This window comes from Nomascus leucogenys, chromosome 8, assembly GCF_006542625.1.
Source record: "Nomascus leucogenys isolate Asia chromosome 8, Asia_NLE_v1, whole genome shotgun sequence".
In the NCBI taxonomy this organism is placed as follows: Eukaryota; Metazoa; Chordata; class Mammalia; order Primates; family Hylobatidae; genus Nomascus; species Nomascus leucogenys.
In genome coordinates, this window is record NC_044388.1 from 77,742,654 (window position 1) to 77,766,403 (window position 23,750).

The 23,750-nt window shown below is 42.4% G+C and overlaps 1 protein-coding gene across 3 annotated transcripts in view; it reads right to left on the bottom strand.

Moving 5' to 3' along the window:
* Positions 1 to 12,250: 12,250 nt before the first annotated feature.
* Positions 12,251 to 23,750, bottom strand: part of ZCCHC7 (zinc finger CCHC-type containing 7) — a 236,930-nt gene continuing 225,430 nt past the window's right edge. For 2 of the 3 annotated variants that reach the window (XM_003263319.3, XM_030817452.1), the window contains 3 exons: positions 21,219 to 21,314; positions 15,589 to 15,703; positions 12,251 to 13,575 (listed from right to left, as the gene is read on the bottom strand). In XM_003263319.3, the coding sequence (XP_003263367.1) occupies positions 13,145 to 13,575; positions 15,589 to 15,703; positions 21,219 to 21,314 (642 nt within the window). In that variant the 3' untranslated portion in view covers positions 12,251 to 13,144. The remainder of the gene's footprint in view (positions 13,576 to 15,588; positions 15,704 to 21,218; positions 21,315 to 23,750) is intronic. The other variant, XM_012509128.2, reaches the window with a different exon arrangement.

The following is a 23,750-nucleotide window of genomic DNA, read 5'->3' on the forward strand; positions in this document are numbered from 1 at the left end:
GGACTAGACAGTCCTTTGGCCCTTTGCAGCTCTGACACCCACCAGAACTTCAAAAATCCGGCCGAGCTTCACTTGCAAGATGTTGCCGTGTGCACAGCCTGGCTTGCTGATGGGAAGGGAGGGCTCGTGAAAAGACAAGAACCCTCTGGAGCATATAGGCAGGCTTCCACAGCCAGGTCTGCGGTGGGAAATCCAGAGTGACCCAGGAGGCCAAAGTTAATTGAGGAGATAAAACCAGAAAACTCCCCTGAGCAGCCAAGTGCAGGAAGGTTGTCAATGCAAATCAGCAGGAAGCGATGGTTAGTTGGGTGCAGGCACAGGAGACAGGTGGCTGGCGACCCATGACTTCTCCAGGATGATGGTGGGTCCTGCAGGCCCCCTGAGACTTGGTGTGGAAGATGAGGCAGGGTTGTGAAAGGAGGCTGAGGCGGAGGCAACTTTGACAAGCTCTCCTCCCAGAAAGATTAACCAGGGTAGGCTGGCAGGCAAGAGGGCGCTGGTGGAGGAAGAGTGAGGGGGGCCTGCAGATGGCTTCCATCTCAGGGAGGTTCCCCGTTCTGCTCCAATCTCCGCAGGCTCCCTGGTGGTGGAGGAGGGGTGGGGAGAGGAGCAAGGACTTTTCTGAAGGATGCAGTTAATTGTGAGGGACATTTCTAGTATCTGGGGTTATCGGAATTCATACAGGCTCGGAGGGAGGCTCTTCTCAGCCCCTGGTCCATGCTGGCCGGATGTTTGGATCTCCTTCACAGCACCATGTTAAGAGGCTCAGCTTTTTGTTGCTCGCCTCCGGGGACCAAGAGCTGTGTGTGTCCCCAGCAGCCTGTCCCACTGGTGGAAACTCCAGTCTGGAAGTGTTTCTTCGCACCAAGCCAAAGTCTGTGTCTCTACCTGTGGGCCTGACCTGACGTCGGTCCTCTCTTTCCTCCCCAAAATAGAGTGGTTTGCATCAGCATTCGGCACAATCTACCCATAGATATTCAGTCTGGTTATGTCTGTGGTAAATTTTATGTAAAAAGCAGGAATAAATAATATAAAACTGTAAGGCACAAGAGTTACCTGGTAGGCCTGGTACTGGGTTCTAGGAATTCTAATTTGGCCAAGCTTCTGTGTCAGTTTGCCAGTCTGTGTCTCAATTTCCATATTTGAGATAAAGACCACTGTGATGCCTAATTCCATATGTCAACTTGGCTAGGCTATGATGCCCGGTTGTTTGGTCAAATGCTAGTCTAGTTGATGTTGGGAAGGTATTTTGTAGATGTGATTTATCAGCTGACTTGAAATAAAGGAGACTGACCTTGATAATGTGGGTGGGCCTCATTCAATTAGATGAAGGCCTTAGGAGCAAAAGCTGAAGTTTCCCAAAGAAGGAATTCCGCCTTAAGACTAGCAGACAGAAATCCTGCCTGAGCTGCCTGCCCTACAGATCTTAGACTGGCTAGCCTACACAACTGTGCAAGCTTGAATAAATCTCCACTATTGGTTCTGTTTCTCGAGAGAACCCTGACTGATGTAACCACCTACATGTCTGTTCATGTCTTTTAATTCCTTGGAAAGAAAAGCAATTCATGAGTACCAATATTACAAAAGTGCTAATTGCTAATTTGTGCAGTGCTGTGTTAATCTAAAACACATCCCCACGCAAGTGACTCATCTCCCCTAGTCAAAATCCTTGATGGTTCTCCACTGCCACCACTGCCATTGTGTCAGCTGCTTTTTTTTTTTTTTTGAGATGGAGTCTCGCTCTGTCACCCAGACTGGAGTGCAGTGGCGCGACCTCGGCTCACTGCAAGCTCTGCCTCCCGGGATCACATCATTCTCCTGCCTCGGCCTCCCGAGTAGCTGGCACTACAGGCGTCCACCACCATGCCCGGCTAATTTTTTTGTATTTTCAGTAGAGATGGGGTTTCACCGTGGTAGCCAGGAAGGTCTTGATCTCCTGACCTTGTGATCCGCCCACCTCGGCCTCCCAAAGTGCTGGGATTACAGGTGTGAGCCACTGCGCCCGGCCTGTGTCAGCTGCCTTTTATAAAGCATTATGCAAGTAGTTAATGACTAATATATATATATTTAATATATATACATCTAATGCAAAATTTTTTTTTTTTTTTTTTTGAGATGGTCTCCTTCTGTTGCCTAGGCTGGAGCACAGTGGTGTAATCACAGCTCACCACAGCCTTGTTCTCCTGGGCTCAAGCCATCCTCCCACCTCAGCCTCCTAAGCAGCTAGGACCACAGGTGCACGCCACCACTCCCAGCTAAGTTTTAGAATTTTTGTAGAGATTGGGGTCTTGCCATGTTGCCCAGGCTCGTCTCAAACTCCTGGCTCAGGTGATTCTCCCACCTTAGCATCCCAAAGTGCCAGAATCATAGCCATTATCTGGAACCAGAAGACTACCAGAAGACGGGCTGAGCCCAACACGAAGAGCTGGAGAGATGGGTGAAGAGGGCTATGCACTGTGCCTGGCCTCACTTTAATTCTTGCAAGAAACAGAGATATTATCTTCATTTTATAGATGAGGAAAATGAAACCACACTCTTTAGCTTGAAATTCAGAGCCTTCAGTGATCTTGTTCATTTACCTCCCTCTATTACCCTCATGTGAACTACAGTCAAGGGAAATTATACTAGACCTTCTTACTTAAGTGTGTCCTAGGTTATCCTACATCCAGGCTGTTGCCTATATTTGTCTTCCTCCTGAGACGCATTTCCTCTTATCCTAATTATTAGTCCTTTTATGCTTCAAGAGCTAATTCCAATGCCATCTCCTCTGTGAAGTTTTCCTGGGTCTCCACCACCAGTGACACTAGAAGTGACCTCTCTCCACACACATAGTCCCACATGAATGCCTCTTTGTAACTTAAGTAACACTGGTCTGTTTCAGGGCTTCTCTTTCCTATCTTAAAATGGAAGCTCTCTGAGGGTAGGAAACAAGTCTGAGAGATTATGACAGATGACAACACTGAAACCTATGCAGTTTCTTTCTAAAGCAGTGAATTTTGATTCAAAACACAACTAGGCCTCCTGGACTAAACCTTTTTTTTTTTTTTTTTTTTTTGAGACAGGTTCTCACTCTGGTGCCCAGGCTGCAGTCAGTGGCATGATCTTGGCTCACTGCAACCTCTGCCTCCCGAGCTCAAACGATCCTCCTGCTTCAGCCTCCTGAGTGGCTGAGACTATAGGTGTGTGCCACTACAACAGGCTAATTTTTTTTTTTTTTTTGGTAGTGACATGTTGGCCAGGCTGGTCTCAAACTCCTGGGCTCAAGTGATCCACCTGCCTTGGCCTCCCAAAGTGCTGGGATAACAGGTATGAGCCACTGTACCTGGCCTAAACTTCCCTAAGAAAGTGTATCTATGTTTTTTTGAAAGACCAGGGTTGTTTTTCTCTGGCATTATTTTGGTGGACTTCTATTTCCCCTGGTCTTATCTTAAATTTGAATGACAGGCCCTCTATTGATAATTTAGAAAGCTTACATCTTGTTTCATCTGCCTGAGATTTGACAAAGCATAAAGGCAAGCAACACCAGCAAGCTCTGTAACCCCCAAAGCCTATAATGCGAGCCCCACATTCACTTCCCTCCTCTCCACCCTTAAAGCCACATTTCCAAAGGAGCCACTGCAAACCTTTCCATTTGGAAGTACAGTCTCCCAGTCCAGTTGACTAAGTTGTCCAGTTAGTTTTGGTTGTCCCCATTTCGGTAACATCATGCAGAGGACAGTGCTGGGGACCAGTGAGTTAAATCCATTTACTTAAGTCCAACTGTGTTAGGCTCCATGCTGGGCCCTGTGAGAAAGAATAAAGATGACATGGCCTTTATCCTTTCTATCAACAGATATTTGAGCCCTTACACACCAGGAGCCATACTCTTTGGGGCACTTAACTCACCTGTACAGTGTCTATCTTCTCCGAAGGCTTAGAAGCCCCAGGAGGGCATAGATAACACCTGTCTAGTTCACCGCTGTACCTCGAGTTCAGAAAGTGCCTGGCACATAACAGGTATTCCATAAATATCTGTAGTGGAACTGAAGGGGTTTCCATCTGTCTCACCCACTAGAGAAAAAGCCACAGCTCCTTAAGGGTAGGAAGTCCTAGATGTCAGCACAGGACCTGGCTCAGGTCAGATGCTCAACAAGTGTTTACTGAGTTAGCTGAATGGCCCCATGTTCTGTGGAGGTCCAGCATGGGTCACCCCGACCAGCGCACAGGTTGTGGTGTGAACTCTGGGTTCTTTGTGGGTTCTCATTTGCCTCTGGCTTTTGCTGGGAACCGTGGGCTTTTGCTGTCTTATGTGACTTCCTTTCCTTACTTGTGACTTAAGAGATTAAACTATTAATGATGTGGAAGCTAAAAACAGACCCGACTCCAGGAGGTTGCCACAGAATAGTTTTTTTTTTTTTTTTTTTTTTTTGAGACCAGGTCTCACTGTCACCCAGGCTGGAGTGCAGTGGTGCGATCATAGCTCACTGCAGGGGCTCAGGCAATCCTCCCATCTCGGCCTCCCAAGTAGTTGGGAATATAGGTGTGCATCACCACACCTGGCTAATTTTTTAAATTTTTTTGTAGAGATAGGGGTCTCACCATGTTGGCCAGGCTGGTCTCAAATTCTTGAGCTCAAGTAATCCTCCCACCTCAGCCTCCCAGTGTTGGGATCACAGGCATGAGCCACCGTGCCTGGCCTTATTTCTTATTTCTAATTTAATTTTTTTTTGTAGAGACAGGGTCTCCCTATGTTGCCCAGGCTGGTCTTGAACTCCTGGGTTCAAGTGATCCTCCTGCCTCAGCCTCCCAAAGTGTTGGGATTACAGGCGTGAGCCACTGCGCCTCGCCAGAACAGCCACTTCTAAGCACTTAAGGCTAGGTGTGTGCTCACAAAGGGATGGTGAGGGGATAAAACTGATTTTCCCATAAAAACAGTATCAAATCGAGGGATATGTTCATTATCAAGAGCATGATACCTAATAAAGATCACAACCAACCATCATGGCCTGCTTATAAGTCTCTAGACTGTGCACAAGCCACATCTACATGACTGGATGGGGACAGAGTGGCTCATGGGGCCACATGGAATCAGAAGACTACCAGAAGGGCTGAGCCCAACACGAAGAGCTGGAGAGATGGGTGAAAAGGGCTATGCACAGAGCAAGGAGATTCTCAGAAGCTGGGTCATGGGAAGGCAACCAGGGTGATGCTTACAGCAAGGGCTCACCTTGCTTACCTGGATACAATGGGGCAGAGCTGGGGAGGCTGGGGACTTGCTGTGTGGCTGTTAGACTGAGGGGTGCCCACAGGGAGGCAGTGCTGCACACTGGCCATCAAGGATTATTCTTGAGTGATGCCAAGGGCTACCAACTACCATTAGAACCACAGAATACCAGAGTTGGGAGGTAATGAGAACCCATCCAGGCTAATCCTACCACGTCCAACTTTATAATGAGAAAGCTATAGCCCAGATAGGAGGTCTCAAGTTGTCAGAGCTTCGGGCCCTCTCAAAATGGCATGATTCCTTATGAGAGCATCTGATTAGTAACATGCATACACTGTTCTATGTAAGACTGAGCTATGTTTGGCAGACATACTTGGGGGGGCTTATGTGGACATTTATAAAGATTATTCACTAGTGTGTGCAGGACTGAACTCCTTGAAGAACGTAACTCTGGGCAGGAAGGACATGCGTCTGGTTTTCCCACAGGAAATCCTTTCTTCACATGTGTACTTATTGTCTCCCCTCACTTGGGCAGCCACAGGGCACTTCCAGATAGGCTCCAACCTCCCCTGGCTCCCTAACACCATCCTAGTGGCCAAGAGGCTCTCCTTTTCTATTCCCTTTGGGGGTCCTTCCAAGTCTCCCTACGCCCCGCACACCTATTCCATTGTTCTTGGAAAAAGCTTCTCCATCAAGGAGGAGGATACCGTCTCCTCACCCTGCTCACCTGTCTCCATTGGCTTGTCCCTCTGGATCCATCCCTTCCCACTTCCTTGATGTGAGTGCCGCAAGTTTTCTTTAGTTCTCCAGCATCCCTCTCTCTTTCGGCAGCTTCCTGTCAATGTCACCCTCACTCCAGCCAGTGTTCTGTACTGTCAGCCTTTCACAGGCAAGGGTTTAAAGAGACAGACACCCTCCTCTTCGTAGCTGCTCATTCCCTCCTCAATGCACTGCAATCTAGTTTCTTGGCTCACCACTATCCTGGAACTCCTTTGGCAAAGGTCTGCCACTAAATCTGATAGGTGCTTTCCAGTTCATGCTTTTGTCCAACACACATTTCACAAACTGAAGTATAAGGATATATGTAAGCTGAGAAATTATCACTAATTTAAAAAAGTCTTGAGGAAGGTATAAATCAGAATGGAAAGTTGAACAGAGGAAAAGAGGAACATATGGAAGACCGAATCCCCCAATAAAAGCTTGGAATAGGGGGGAGGGGGGAGGGACAGCATTGGGAGATACACCTATTGCTAAATGACGAGTTAATGGGTGCAGGAAATCAACATGGCACATGGATACATATGTAACAAACCTGCACATTGTGCACATGTACCCTAAAACCCTAAAGTATAATAATAAAAAAATTAAAAAAAAAAAAAAAAAAAAAAAAAGCTTGGAATAAACACAAAAGTGCAACTAGGCAAAGCAATTCTTATAGTTCTTGAGGTAGGAGTGGGTTGAATAATGTTCTTCCAAAAGATATGTCCAAATCTTAATCCCTGGTACCTGTGAATGTGACCTTATTGGGAAATAGGGTCTTCAGAGAGTAATTAAGGATCTTGGGATAAAATTGCCCTAGATAATTTTAGTGTGGGCCAGAAAGCCAAGACACAGGGAGACACAGAAGAGAACCCTATGTGAAGACAGAGGCAGAGACTGGACTTATACAAGCCAAGGAATGCCAAGGATTGCCCAAGCCCACCGAAAGGTAGGAGAGGCATGGAAGGAATTATCTCAGCACATCAAGAAGAAACCAATTCTGCTGACACCTTGATTTTGAACTTCTGGCCTCCAGAACTGTGAGAGAACAAATTTCTGTTGTTTCAGGCCACCACTTGGTGGTATTTTGGGACAGTAGCTCCAGGAAACGAATACAGAGTGCATCCTTGCTGTTTCACAGCTCCACGCCTCACACACATGATTCTCTCTCCTAGAGTGGCTCTTCCCCTTTTGTTAAGTTGCAACACTTTTCTTCTGTTATAATGACCCGTCAGGAGGTCCTGCCCAGTCTCCCCTCTCTCTAGCAGGACCAGTCATGCTTCTTTGGTGTTACCATCATACCCATATCTCTCACTGCACTCCTCACCTCTAAGACAAAATACTGGTTTTCGTGTTTGCCTCTTGCTTGTTAGCCCTTGAGGCTTGAGATTTCTCCACAGCAAACATAGGCTATGGACTTTCTTTGCGTCAGGTAGTATTCAAGCAAGAATTCAAGCAAGAATACTACCTGACACAAAGAAAGTCCATAGCCTATGTTTGCTGAATAAATCACTCAGATGACAACAGAAACACCAAAGAGGGAAGGATTAATATTGTCTGGGAGTGGTCATAAAAGTGGAAGAGGATATTTTGGGTAGAGGCAATAGCACAGGTAAAGGCATGGAGGAGAAGCATGACCTACTCAGGAATTAGTCATTTATGTGGTGGGACTGGAAGGGTGAAGGGGATAGAGGAGAAAGAAGAGCAAAGAACTGCAGAAGATGAAGCATGAAAGGCTTTGAATTTTAGGCCAGAAGTTAGACTTCAGCCTGTAGACAGTAGTTTCCGAATGTTGTGCATGTAGTTATCACCAGCATGCCTCTTAGATAAAGGTCCTACTCACAGGCTTAAGAGGTCAGTGACTGCTCCCTGCAAGGCCCCTGCAGGTGGATACTTGCCTTATGATCAAGTCTTCTTCTTGGCCCCATATGGACAAAGCAGGAAGTAAAACTGAAGATGGCCTATGGACTACTGAGCCTAACTCACCCAGTTTAATAAGAACAGTTCCAATTTAGTGAAAAAATATTAAAAAGTTTCCAATAGATTACCTATGTGAAACTAGACTTTGTCGTATGTACACACCTGCAAAACGATCACAAGATAATAACATACAGTTGGTCTTTGGTATCCTAGGGTTCTATATCCACGGATTCAACCAACTGCAGATCAAAAATATTTTAGTCAGGGAGTGGTGACTTATGCCTGTAATCCCAGCACTTTGGGAGACCACGGCGGGTGAACTGCTTGGGCTCAGGAGTTTGAGACCAGCCTGGCCAACATGATGAAACCCCGTCTCTACTGAAAACACAAAAAATTAGCCGGGTGTGGTGGCACACGCCTGTAGTCCCAGCTACTCGGGAGCTGAGACCACAGGCGTGTGCCACCACACCCGGCTAATTTTAGTTTTTGGAGAGACAAGATCTCACTAATTTGACAGGCTAGTCTCAAACTCCTGGACTCAAGCAAATCTTCCCATCTTGGCCTCCCAAAGTGCTGGAATTACAGGGGTGAGCTGCCGTGCCTGGCCAATCTTTTTTTTTTTTTTTTTTTTTTTTACTTTTAGTAGTGATGAGATCTTGCTGTGTTGCCAGACTGGTGTCCAACTCTTGAGCTCAAGTATTCTCCTGCCTCAGCCTCCCGAATGTTGGGATTACAGGCGTGAGCCACTGTGCCCAGCCCCAAGTATCTTTTTGTAGGAAGAACTGTTCTGAGATTGTGGCTGTAGCAAATGACATTGGTGTTTCACTCATATCTCCATCCGTCAGGGGGCTGCCTAAACTCAATTTACCTGGCTTAAACAATGACTAATTAAAAAAAGAAAAGATACACACACTACAGCTCCAATGCCCCTTACTAGGGCAACTTTGAGGTGTGGCCTACACTCTTTCTAGCGTTCCCTGTGAGTCTGAAAGTTCCTCTTTATGAGATGTGACTTGATAAGCATCCAGCTTGGCTTCCTTCTCTTCTTTTCCCTGTCTCACTTCCCTCCCCACTCCTTTACTGGGTTTTCGTGGAATCATTTCCCAGGAAATCATTTTAAGAAGTAACTTAGGCCGGGCACGGTGGTGCACACCTGTAATCCCCAGCACTTTGGGAGGCCAAGGTGGGCGGATCACGAGGTCAGGAGTTCGAGACCAGCCTGGCCAACATAGTGAAATGCCATCTCTACTAAAAATAGAAAAATTGGCTGGGCGTGGTGGCACGTGCCTGTAGTCCCAGTTACTTGGGAGGCTGAGGCAGAATTGCTTGAACTTGGGAGGTGGAGTTGCAGTGAGCTGAGACCATGCCATTGCACTCCAGCCTGGGTGACAGGGTGAGACTCCATCTCAAAAAAAAAAAAAAAAAAAAAAAAAGGAACTTATATATTAAACGAACAGAAAAACTTTTGGCTCAAATCACACACCAATCAGCTTCATCCTGTGATTCACTGCATGGCAATGTGTAATAAATCACCAAAACATGGGTGCTTCTTTGAAATGGAAAGTCCAACTGTAAGATCTAAGGGCCTATGTTGGATTTGGATCCTGGTGAGGGCTCCTACAGCCTAATGACATTCTGACCCAATTAAATGTCCCATCAGATTAGTTTCCAACTCTTTCCTCCCCTCACTAGCTGAATCCCTTTGTTCTCACACCACAGTTCTATATTTATCTTGCCAGGGCTCATGCCACAGCCTGGCACTCTAGCATTTGTTTCCATGATTCCTAAACTATTAATTTCCCTCAGCTGGCTGAGTCTCCAGTGGCCCGGATCCTCCACAAAGTGGTCTAGACTGTAGACCTTCATGCCATGGAACTAGTGTTCCTTATTTCACATGAATGGCCATGTCCAACCAATCTCTCGAACACTGGCAATATGATGAAATGCAAAGCCTTGTAAGACAAGGGCACATCCTGTTAGATGTGAAAGGCAACGTGAACTCTCTTGAGTGAACAGAATTCCATTTGAGAAATAGTTGGGGTTTCAACTAGGGCTTCTGAACCTCAGCGCTATTGACATTTTGGGCCAGATTCATTGTGGGAAGCTAGTCTGTACATTGTAGGGTATTTAGCAACATCTCTGGCTTCTACTCACTAGATGCCAGCAGCATCCTCCTTTTGTTGTGAAAGCTAAGCATGATAAGACCAGGGGATCAGGACAGCTATAAATAAATGAAAGGCTCCCTTATTTTGTATGTAATTTTTTGTTGGCAGAAGAATTTTCAGTTGTTTCCTATGAGAAGCTTCTCTCCACATCTTCTAAAAACAGATTTTCCCTATATTGCTAATCCTGTCTCTCCTTACACAAACAAACCCACATCGATCTTTTCACTGCAGCACTAATGAATAATGTTTCTTTGCTGCCCATCAGAGTGGCAAAGAGAAAAGGGAATGGCAATATTCCATGTGATTGTGGGAATGGGGAGATAAATACTCACAAACTGCCAGGGACATATAAATGACTGGGGAAGAATCTGACTTGGGAATATAATTTGGCATCATGTATTAAAACTTTTATGAAATAAATGCATGCTCTCTGACCCTAAATTCCATTTTATCACAATTGAATAAATGGAGAAGATACTATGTAGGATAATTTTTCAAAAATAATAAAAATTAGAAACAAAATGCTCAACAGGGAGCTGATTAAATCATGGCACAGCCATATAATAGAACATCATGTAGAAGTGCAGACATGTATTTGTTCCCAATGTAAGTGAAAAACAGGTTACAAAACAATGTATATATAGGTATAAAATAGACACTAATAATTTTAACTACATTTTTGAGTGAATCACATATGATTTTAACATTTTTCCCCCTTAAAATGATTACATAATCTTTGTATAACAGAAAAATAAAGAGCTACTAATAAGTACCGCAAATAGCAAGGTCCATGAAAGCAAGACTTTCCATGGAGAAAATGGGAGACTGGTTTCCCTTGCTCTATTTTGAGAAGGCCAAACACAAACCAAGGTAGAACCCAAGATAGGAGCCACTCAAGCTGCTTCCAATCAAAGTTGGGGCAGAGGTAAGATGTTTAGAATCTTCTTAATCCTACCAACTATACAGATCTTTGCTGTTTTGGACATTTGCTTTTCTTCTCTTGTATTTATCCATGTAAAGTCTTATTTGATTAATGGTTGAATCTATACATATTTTAAACTCCCCATTGTTGTATGAAGAGTCTATATGTTAATAAACTGACTGACTGATTCACCTTAACTGAACATTTGGTGTAACAGAGAGGGGCAAGGGAAATGAAGAGGAAATGAAGCGAAGACTCCTCCATGTTTCTGTTCTTCTCTTACCAGGAAATGAAGACTGTATCTTCATGCACACAGGTGAAGTAGCTCAGCATCCTTTCCTATCTGCATGTAAATACATGGACCCAATGGGTAAATTATACCCTAGAACAAAATGTTTGTCTGTAAGTTTTGGGAAAAAATAAGATAATGTGCAGAGACAAACAGAAAAAAAAGTGCTTCCTTTCTCTCCTTCTCCAAACCATCTGCTATGTACGAAAGAACCTAAAGAACGGCAATCCTACTTCTGCCCTGAAAGGAGATGCCTTAGGATCAGAAGGGGTACTTGTTATACCATATGAGTAATAAGCCATGTTTGCCTCAAGTCCTACTGGAGAATAATGCCAATTATCTCAAGGTTTTCCACTTCCATAAAACTTTTTTTTTATGGCTGCCACTTTTAGCAAGTTGTTAAAAAACCCTGGTTGCTTACTTTAGGGTGAAAACAACTCTAGCTATTAGGAAGCTATGCATCAACATATAATAAAGTTAGCTGAAATCTATGCAGCAACAGGGAAAGTGGCAGACTAACCTTTGTGATCCTACAATTTGCACTAGAGCTGATTTGAGAGGACAGAATTCTTTCTTCCTCTCAGAAAGATGAGATGATTCTGCCAGAAATATAGGAATCTGCATACTTCCCAAAGAGTAAAATACAAATTTAAGAACCTGATATTATAAAATTGTCCTATTTAATTGATTTCATACCATTTTATTCTGGCAGAGAGCTTGCACTTGGGCAAAAATGGCATTTTTGACTCCAGTCTATAGGGATTTTATAACTTTATCCACCTGCCCAACACAACTATGCCAAGGCCGGGAGTGATGGCTCATGCCTGTAATCCCAGCACTTTGGGAGGCCAAGGAAAGAGGATCACTTGAGCTCAGGAGTTTGAGACCAGCCTGGACAACACAGTGAGACCTTGTCTCTACAACAAACAAAATGTAACTATGCTCTTTGTCACTCAAACTCTCATTGTCTTTTTACATAATAAACACATGTATTTACTCTCTTTCAGATATTTAATTTTTCTTATTCTGACATTAGGCTATGAGAAGTATAAAAGATCCACAAGTACAAAAAAATCTGTATAGCTTTGCAGTAGTTGAAAAAAATGCAAGAGAACAAAACAATTTTTTGAGTAATATTCATCTCTACAGATCTGAGTGACAGTCTGCTTGAAACACTGCTGTAAAAGTGGTAAAAAATGATTTCATTGTGATTATGTTAAAATTTTTGATGTCTCTTTTACTTGTTTAGGAAATCTGTCTTCTGACATTTATACTGGATAGTTCTTTACCTGTATTTTGCTGAAGCTCAATTCCCTGCCTCTTCAGGGCTTCAATGATGACACTTTTGTTTTTATAGTCAGCTAGTGATGTTTTGTCCAAAGGAAGATTCTGACAACAGCTTCAGCAGCAAGAAAATCTGGATATAGATATATAGTTATTGTCCTTTCCAATGTAAAAAAAAAAAAAAAGTTGAAAAATATTGATAACTTTTTCTTAGTGTTAATTTCTCTTCCTGCAAGGATTTAATTTCATACTCATGTTGAGGATGAATTACCTTTGATGCAGTTTTTTTTTCCAAAGTATTTTTTAAAAGTTTTCTTGAAAAGATGAATTCTTCTACCTATCCCTAGGATTCTGAGTAAAGATGACATACTGGAATAGGAGAAGTCCATGTTTATCTTTGTACTTTCTTACCTAATATCCTGTTGGACACAGAGAATTGAGACCTCCATGGATATTCAGTAACTCTAGGAATGGCTGAAATTAAAAAAACAAAACCAAAAACTCACTTTATTTAATCATAGATAATAAACACAATGCCAGAAGGTTATAGACACAAAGGCCAAATGAACAATGAAAAGCCACATTAGAGGCTGCCTGACGGCTTAAGACTTTTTTTTTCTCTGCTTAATAAGAAATAAGTTATCATAGTCATCATCTTCCAAGCACCTCTCCTTTTTCTTCTGCTTGCCCCTCTTGCCCTCCTTGGCAGACTTGTCTTCTCTTGACGTGTGGTAATGCAATGAATGGTGAAAGGGCTTGGAAGGCTTCTGGGTTTTAAAACTGCCAGGAGAATAGGTTTTGGGGCCCCTGGGAAAATCCTCATCCACTTCACGATGTCTGTCAGCCTTCCTGTGCTTCTCCCAGTTTCTATTCTTGTTCTTCATTTCTTTTTGTGTTTCTTTGTTTTCTTGAGGCCACCTGTTGCTTTTCCACAAGGCACGGCCCTTCCTTATATCATGGTGGGGGTTCTCATTTGCTGCTTTTATGTAAGGTAGCTTGGATGGCTCTGGGATAACCCCATTTTTCTTGAGTACTGAAAAATATAAAAGTATTTTTGCATATTCAGCAGCTAAACAGTCCACGCTGAGCTTTCCTAAGTGTAAATAACTTAACAGGCAGGGAAGCTAGACATGTAAACATGTTAACAATATGACGTCACTCACTAAAAATTAAATAGTTGTAGTTCTAAGTTTCTGATTGCTAAAAATGAAACACATTCAGAAATCCAGTGATAGTTAATTATCCTTTCCAACAGTTTAACAAGGTTAAGCAATGGAGACAAGGACCAGTAAGAACAGTAATCATCTTAGCTTTGTGAAGAAAAGTCATGTCTGACCAATACAAGTTTCCCCAATGATGAAGAGTCAGCCTTTGAAAATAAGGCAAAGCAAGATTTATAAAATGGCCTTTCGATGGTCTCATATGACATTTCAACTACCCTCTAAAAATAAGGCCTGGCCACAGTACTTTTAGGTGGATGCCAAACTGCCCAAGAGATTATTCCTCCAGGGTAGAGATCACTGGCTTTCAGGAGTGTGTGTGAGTGCACATGAGTGCAGTTATCTTAGAGGTTTTAGTGATAAAGCTGATGTTATGTTTTGTCAGAGCTTGACACACTTAATACGAATCTCTGATGGTAGTGATTCTGATACGGGTAGGTGGGAGATGAGGTTACAGTGAGAGATGAAAACTAGCAGGTCAATAGAATCTTTACAGATTAAAAAAGTGGCCAGTAAAAACTTTTAGCATAGACTTTTATTATAAAAATGTCAAGGGATCATAGTGAACACCTCAAAGTGGATTTATGCTACAGATGTCGATACAACTAGCTAAAAAAAAACCAAAATGTTTTTTCTCTAATTATAAAAGTTATAACTGCTCATTATAGAAAACTTGGAAAAAACAGAAAAGTATAAAGAACATAAAAAACAGAAAGCACATATAATCCTTTAATCTAGAGATGACATTTTCATGTAATTCTTTTTAATCTCTTTCTAATTTGGTTGCCTAATCATAATCTACAACTACTATAGCTTCTCCATACAGCTGACCCTTGCACAATGAGTTTGAACTACATGAGTCCACTTAAATGTGGATTTTTTCAACCAAATGAGGATTGAAAATACACCATTCCACAGATTAGAAACTTGTGTATACGAACGGCTACTTTTTCCTATACTCAGGTTCTGCAGAGTCAACTATGGGACATAAGTATGTGCAGATTTTGGTAAATGAGGAGGTTCCTGGAACCAATATCCAGGGATAGCTGTAGATGACCTACATTTTATATTAAATATGTAAAATATGCAGGAGCTGGGAGAGTAGTAACTGTTTTCCTCAGAATTAGTACCTTCATTTTGGAAAGGTCCTGAACTAAGAATCCATAGGGGAAAAAGGCCAAAAGAGTCAGAAAATAAGGTATAGAACAAACTAAAAAATACAGAACTGTTTCATTTTTAAAGCAAGAAAGATAACTTGGAAAACCACCTTGAAGTGAATAACAAGACAGAACAGAGGTAGAGAAAACTTAAATGATAAGATATTAATTTGGTGATAAAGAACTACGTTTGCAACAGTAAGTACAGAAACCACAGAGGTGGTTGTGAACTTGGAGCTCTGCTTGCAGCGGTGGCCTATAACAAGTGACTTCTTCAGGGAAGCTTCAGCAATAACTTAGCAGGAAAGCCTTTCTTTCCATAAAAAAATACTGGAGAAATACAAATGGAAAAAAAATAATTACCTGTCAAACAGAAAAATCTCAAAGGAGCCTTTAAAAACTCTGCCTACATAGATGGATAGCAATATTTTCTGGACATTTCCTAAAATGATCACTGTAAAAAAAAATGTTTACTGTGAGGAGACTGCAACATGGGATTATTTCGGAAGTGGGTGCTTGGTTTCTGGAGATCAAGAAAGTTCCAGTTTCTTTGGTAATTATTAAAAATACTTTCTATGCTAACCAATGACCCCCAAAGCAGGCAAAGACAGTACAAAGAAATTTAGAAACTACTGCAAACGTGATCTAACAAGAAGTCTAGCAACATACCTTTTATTTTTTGTTTTAGTCTCTTTTCTCTCTCCTGAATTTCATATTTGTCATCATAGTAGCAGATGAATGGAGACACCGGAGACGGGTCATACACTTCTCTTTCTGGACATTCCTACAAATTGTATTTAAAATTATGATGTCACATGGTCACACTGTTCAAAAACCTTTTTGCAAGATTCTGGAGCACGTTAATTAGAAATGAGCCCCATATCACTGGTACCTCATGTGGTGGCTGTAGGATATGGTCCTTGCTGGGGTGCTGGCAGGGTCACCCAGCCCTAAACCCCATTGTGTTATGATATTCTTTCAAGCTTGAGTTTTCTTCCCTTACTTCTTTTTTTTTTTTTTTTGAGAAGGAGTCTTTCTCTGTCCCCCAGGCTGGAGTGCAGTGGCGCGATCTCGGCTCACTGCAAGCTCCGCCTCCCGGGTTCACGCCATTCTCCTGCCTCAGCCTCCCAAGTAGCTGGGACTACAGGCGCCCGCCAACACGCCCGGCTAATTTTTTGTATTTTTAGTAGAGACGGGGTTTCACCGTGTTAGCCAGGATGGTCTCGATCTCCTGAACTCGTGATCCGCCCACCTCGGCCTCCCAAAGTGCTGGGATTACAGGCTTGAGCCACCGTGCCCGGCCTCCCTTACTTCTTTACCTATGAAACCCTTCGTATCTTTTTTTCAGCCTTCTCTGCCTAACTCCTTTCACAGATGTAGCAGCCTTGCCGCTCTGTTAGTGGGTTTATGTTATTCAGCCTCATGTTAGTATTACTCCTTTGCTTGTTCATCACTTCCAACAGCCTTCTATCAAGTTCTTTTCCATCTCTTCTTCCTATCCTCAAAATGTGGGTATAAGTTCTAAGCCCTTTGCTCTTTTTTTCTAGATACAAATGGTTTGCAAGCTTATTTTAACTCAACATTCACTGCTTATAGGGGTAGTGATTCTTACGGTGCAGGGTAGGTTGGTGGTAGGTTATGCCTAGTTTAAAATTGTTCCTGGGTAATTGTGAGACACCCCAAAAGAAGTTTCTCTTCTTGCTTCCCCCACCCAAGTTGAAATCCCTACTCTTACTCATTTTCCCAGGACAGCTTCCTACTCTCATGACTCTGGCCTCTACACAGCTAGTATTTCCCAAATCCACAGCCTTTGGCCTGAACCACTCACCACATAGCAGGCTTTTGTTTATCATGATCTGTGACACAGATCCGTTCAGCATGTTTGAAATCTTTTCTTTTGGAACCTTCCCCTTTCTGCCATTGCCATCTTGCCTAAAAGTTACTTTAAAATGTTGTTTCTTAGCTAAGTAATGAAAAACAATTAGAATATATTTTAAAGAGTAGGTGAAAAATCCACATAAAATTAAGCCAAGTCTGAACTAGCCAAGCTAGTAGCAATTTATGTACTTAATTTGTAGAGTTAAAAAATTATAAGTCATTCTAAACACACACTTCAGTATAAAAAATAATTAAAAACCTATATTCACCCTCATATAAAACCATAACATTTTACCTTAGTTGCCTGTTTTTCCCCCAAGAATAAAGTATTACTGATATAACTGAAATCCTCCGTGTAAGTCCTTCCCATTTTGCACTCATCTCCTTCCCTTTCCAGAAGTTACCACTGTCATCAAGCTGAAGTCGGCCATTCTCATGTGTTTTGTACTCTTACTGACGAATATTCCAATGAACAGTGATGTAAGTTTTAAGTTTCAGACATCATAATTTTTATTTGTTTTTTGTAGAGGCAAGGTCTCCCTATGTTACCCAGGCTGGTCTCAAACCGGCAGCCTCAAGCGGTCCTTCCAACTTGGCATCCCAAAGTGTTGAGATGACAGGCGTGAGCCACAGTGCCTGGCCTTATTCAATTTCTTTAATGGTATTGGTTCAGTTGATTTCTTCTTCTTGAGTCAGTTTGGTTAATTTATATATATATTTTAGAGTTATTTGCATTTTCAGATTTAACTTTATGAAGTAGTCTTATAATTTAAAAACATTTATATAGTATCTTAAGTTACTCCCACTTTCCACTCATTGTTTATTAGTATCTTTTCTTTTTCTTTTAGTAGTTTTTCCAGAAGTTTCTCTTTTGTTTTGAAAAAAAAAGTTTTCAAATAATCAGCTTTTGGTTTTGTTGATGCTGTTCACTTTTTTATTTCGATAAGTTCTGTTCTAATCTTTATCATTTCCATCCTTCTGCTATCTTTAGATTTATCTGTTGTGACTATCTGGATTATTTAGATTTTTTTTTTTGTCGGGGGGAGGGTCCTGGACGTTATATGGCAAACTTACATGGTAACATAAAGAAACTTTTTTGGCAGGGCATGGTGGCTCATGCCTGTAATCCCAGCACTTTGGGAGGCCAAGGTGGGTGGATCACATGAGGTCAGGAGTTCAAGACCAGCTGGCCAACATGGTGAAACCCCATCTCTACTAAAAATAAAAAAAATAAAAAAAAAAAAGGCCAGGCGTGATGGCACATGCCTGTAATCCCAGCTACTTGGGAGGCTGAAGTAGGTAATAGCTTGAACCTAGGAGGTAGAGGTTGCAGTGAGCCAAGACTGCGCCACTGCACTCCAGCCTGGGCAACAAGGGCAAAACTCTGTCTCAAAAAAAAAAAAAAAAAAAAAGAGCAAATTGTGATTATGCAAAGAGGTCTTGATACACTCAACTAATACTCATTTCAGCAGAATCTTTAACTCTCCCAGCCCCTGCTCCCCCTTTCACACCCTCCTGGAGTAATCTTTGTACAGTGACTACTGCTGTCCTTGCTTCCCCAGCTAGAGAGTGAGTGAAATTAGGGAAGGGCAATGTCATATTCACCTTAGATCTAGTCTTTCACATGAGGAATCCATTCAATAATAGTATCTGTAAGGCTGGATTTCTGACATTGAAAGGGAGGGGGTCCACAGACATCTTTAACCACCTGCATAGTTCCCTATTTGGGTCTTGTGTGGTCTAGACTGATGTGACTACACAGAGCTATATAATACTACAAATGTTTTCCAAAGCTAAATGTAAATTATATTTTGATTATCCACATCGCTGGTCCCCTCCATTAGCACAGACAATTGATAGTTGGCTATATAATTTATCTACTGGATTAGCCACACCAATGATCTTCTTCATTAGTGTAAATAATCTAGAGTTCCTCATCTATGGCAGTCATGAGGCTGCCAAATTTGCTTTATTGTAAATTAAAAATTATCTAAATCTAGATTTTAGGGATAAATTCCACATGCTTTTAATATATTTCCTATCTGTCTTAACAGAGGTGACTAGTAAGCATCCAACTATAATTGTTTTTCTTTAATTGAACAAACATAAATGCTAAAATTATACCCCTCTGCTTTACAGAGGTAAGCAAGCAAAAATTGTACATCTATGTGATTTGTGTGGTAATGGAAAGCTTATGTGAATATGTTCCCTAAAAGATGTTGACAACATCTGAATGTTTAGTAACGACGGATGGACAGAGCAGTAAAAGATCTAGAGATGATAATTCTGTAAAAGAAGTCTCCTTGGCTGGGCATGGTAGCTCACTTCTGTAATCTCAACACTTCGGAGGCCAAGGAGGGAGGATTGCTTGAGGCCAGGAGTTTGAGACCAGCCTGGGCATCATAGTGAGACCTTGTCTCTACAAAAAATAAACAAAATTAGCTGGGCACAGTGGTGTGTGCCTGTAATCCCAGTTACTCGAGAGGCTGAGGTGGGAGGATCACTTGAGCCTGGGAGGTCGAAACTGCAGTGAGCTGAGATAGTGCCCACTGCACTCTGAACCCTGTCTCAAAAAAAGTCTTCTCTACTTGGTGCTGAGAGATTTCCTGTACAACTTCTCTGCTTTGGAGATAAAGAAATGGGACCAAAGAGAAAAACTGGGTTGTTTACGTCACATGGTTGAGTCAATAGCAGAGCAAAAACTGCAACTGAGGCTCAGAGCCTCATCTTGGCTTTCATAAGCTATGTCTCACCCCCACGGTTGCTGCTGCCCCAAATGGAAGATAAATTTTATCTGTTTATGGATTCTGTTCAGCACTTTTCTTCTCCAGTTGCCCTACAATGTAGGTCTCCAGCTCCCAAGATCTACACCAGTGATGTGTCATAGTTGGAATTCAAGTGGTAACCTGCAATACCACTCATCCCATCCTGTTGCTCATACTTCTCATTCTGAGGACTCCCCAACAGTCTGCATGCTTTCTGCCTCCTGACACCAGATCTGGTTTGATATTAGTTTATCTTGGTTTCTAGGCTACTAGAAGCCTACCTGGAGACTGGGAATAATACATTCGTTTTTAAGAATTTTCTACTTTCTGTGCCACTGCCTTTCCTCTACTGCCTCAAGATTCTCAGAAGTATGGGCTCTGAGCCTATTCTTATTACATCCTGTCTCTGAAATAAGCTGCTGCTGTTTCGTACTTAAGCTTCTTCTGCTTTGACACCTCAGCATCTAGAACACACACAGTTTGGCCTTTTCAGCTGGGGTTAGGGAATATGTTGGCTGGATAGGGAATCTGGGCATTTGTGGGGTAGGTGAGCAAGTCAATGATGCAGCATCTGTTTTTTCACCACTGAATGCCAGGGTTTACATGTATGTGATGTAGACTTAACTGAACATTGTACCAGGGAAAACTGGAGAACTAAGTAGAAAATCTAAAATCGGGCCGGGTGCAGTGGCTCACGCCTGTAATCCCAACACTTTGGAAGGCCGAGGTGGGTGGATCATCTGAGGCCAGCAGTTCGAGACCAGCCTGGCTAACATGGTGAAACCTCATTTCTACTAAAAAAATTACAAAAAATTAGGTGGGCATAGTAGCATGCGCCTATAATCCGAGCCACTCAGGAGGCTGAGGCAGAAGAATTGCTTGAACCCAGGAGGTGGAAGTTGCAGTGAGCAGAGATCACGCCATTGCACTCCAGCTTGGGCAACAAGAGTGAAACTCCGTCTCAAAAACAAACAAACAAACAAAAAACAAAAACACAACGAAAATCTAAAATCGGCTGGGTGTGGTAGCTCATGCCTGTAATCCCAGCACTTTGGGAGGCCAAGGGAGGTGGATCACCTGAGGTCAGGAGTTCAAGACCAGCCTGACCAATATGGTAAAACCCCATCTCTACTAACAATACAAAAATTAGCTGGGCGTGGTGGCAGGCGCCTGTAATCCCAGCTATTTGGGAGGCTGAGGCAGAAGAATCGCTTGAAACCGGGAGGAGGAGGTTGCAGTGAGCTGAGATTGCACCACTGCACTCCAGCCTGGGAAACAGAGTAAGACTCCGTCTCAAAAAAAAAAAAAAAAAAGAAAATCTAAAATCATGCTATGGCTGTGTCAAAGCAATTGTGTTTGTAAGAACTCATGAGAACTGCTATCATACTGTTGACTATTATATTTGTCTGATTTTATGAACTATATTAGTTTTATCCCAACCTGTTCACGTACATGTAACATAATTAGAGGAATATGCTCTCATAGCTTGTTACTCTAGCAGGGAGGGGAGGGGTAAACCAGTTGAAAACATATTAAGTCTTACTTTAATGTTTATTAAAAAGTAAGTATTTAGAGTTACATTCTTTTTGAGTTCATCTTTCAGAAAACACTCCCTGACAACAGAATGCTTTATGCCCAAATGTCACTCAAACTTACGTGTCCATAATGGCCTTTTTGCGCACAGTGATAGCAATATGCTAAGGCTGATGGTCTTGAAGGGGTCTTCGGCTTTTTGGGTGGTCCAGGTTTGGTCTGCAACATGAATATTTGTGAGGGTTTGTTGATGTTAGAAGAAAATTAAAACCTCATTCTTTCCAAAAGAGCTTTATAGGTAAGGGATTCCTTAGAAGTTTCTTAGAGTTTAGTATGGAGACCTGTATTCAGGCGATTCCATATATTAAAGTCTATAACATGGTAAGAACAATTCTTTTACTCTTAATGTCAATGTGTGCTTTCTTCCCCTCCTTCCCTCCTCATTCCATTTGGCATTGTGCCAAGTACTGTGTTCGGTACCCAACACAGTATAATGGGCCAGCAGAACATGACAGGCATATACATAATTACAAAACAATGTCAATACAGTGACAGTAGTATGTGCAAGGCATTAATGGAGTGGTGAGGGGGACTGGACTCCCCCACCAGCAGATGGGGTTAAAGAAGGGTCAGAGAAAGTTTCCCTGCAGGTATAAAACTTAAATTTACTCTCAAATTAGGTGTAAATCAAATGGAGAATCTTAGGCAGAGGGAACAGAATGAACAATGACATGGAACTAAAAAAGAGCATACATGCTGCCAAAATATGACATACGTAGCCGGGTGTAAATGGAAGACAAGGCTGGAGAAAGCAGGGCACAAGAATGGAGGGCCTTGTAAGTCAAGTAAAGGAGCATGAGCTTTATCCAGTTTTAAGTGTCGAAGTTAGGATAGTTGTAGTTTGGGCCAGGCGTGATGGCTCACACTTGTAATCCCAGCACTTTGGGAGGCCGAGGTGGGCGGATCACGAGGTCAGGAGTTCAAGATCAGCCTGACCAGCATGGTGAAACCCCGTCTTTACTAAAAATACAAAAAATAGCTGGGCATGGTGGTGTGCGCCTGTAGTCCCAGCTACTGCAGAGGCTGAGGCAGGAGAATCGCTTGAACCTGGGAGTCGGAGGTTGCAGTGACCCAAGATCGTACCAACGCACTCCAGCCTGAGCGACAAAAGCGAGACTCCATGTCAAAAAAAAAAAAAAAAAAAAAAGAAAGAAAACTGGTATCACTTGGTCATTGAAAAGATGTGGGGGATGAGGGAAAGGAAAAATCAGGATGCCTCCAGAGTTTGAACTTGGGTGAACAAGGATTCAGAAAAAGTAGAAAGAGAAAGAGGAGCAAGTTTAGAGGGAAAGTTGATGAAGACTGTCTTGGATATGAAGTATCTAGGTAAGGATCTCCAGGAGGCAGTTTCTATGTAGAGACAGAAGAGTCTGAGCTGAAGAGTAGATCTGAAAGTAATCAGCATAAGAGTGAAGGCTGAAATCACTAGAGTGGACAGGATCACATGGACAGTGTAAGAGTGGCTGTGGGCTGAGGAAGCAACCCTGAAGACATCAGTGTTTAAGGGGCGGGCAGAGGAGCCTGTGAAATGGACATAGAAGGGAAGGTAAAGGATGCAGAGACATAGGAGAATAGAGTAACAGACTTTGGAGAGTTGTTTCAAGCAGGATGAACTGATCTACAATGTCAAATATAGCAGAGAGGCCTAGCGAGATTAGGACCGAGAAACATCCATTTGAAGTGGCAACTGCTCACAGATAACCTTACTGTGAAAATTCTGAGATATTCTAGAAAGAGTACAAGGCAGCAGGATGAACAGTAAAGTAATGCATACAAAGGTGGTAAAACTACAAAAAGAGCAAAGAAATCACTACTCATAAAAGCCAGGATCTGTGAACTTAACCCGGATTTTTTTTTTTCTTTAAAGCCAGGTTACTTCCAGTGAGGAGAAACAGCACACAGGATTTTGGCATAGCTGCAATTTTCTGTTACTTCAACATGGCGATAGTTAACTTGTGCATGTATTACATAACTAACTTATTCTTCTGCACATGTATTTTACATACTTTTCAGTATGTATATTAGGTTGGTGCAAAGGTAACTGTAATTGCAGTTTCTGCCATTTAATAGCAAGAACCTCAATTACCTTTGCACTAACCTATTATTTCAGAATAAAAAATGTTTTAAAAAATTGAATGGAAGTTGTAGGAGAGAGAAGTTATATATTGAGAAGCATGAAGGGGCAGAGTAAGATGAAGCAGTATCCAGGAAGGGGATTTGGTGGAGTCTGTTTATAGAATGGGAAAGACTTGAACATCTGGGAAAGATAATGGAGATGGAGAAGTTGAAACCAGAGGAGGAAAGGAGATGATGGACACAGACCTCTGAGGGGGTGGTGGCTGTAAACAGGAGGAGAAAAACCTAACCCCTGCACACCCCCACGCTTGTGGATACTGGAAGAAAAGTTAAGGATCGGCTTAAACGTGGATCATTTTGTTTCTTATGTTGTTTATTGAGAGTCTTTAACAAAGAGTGCTAGTCTGCCAACTAATTTTTTTTTTTTTGGACAGGGTCTTCCCCTGTTGCCTAAGCTGGAGTACAGAGGCACAATCAAGGCTCACTGCAGCCTCGACCTCCCAGGCTCAAGCGATCCTC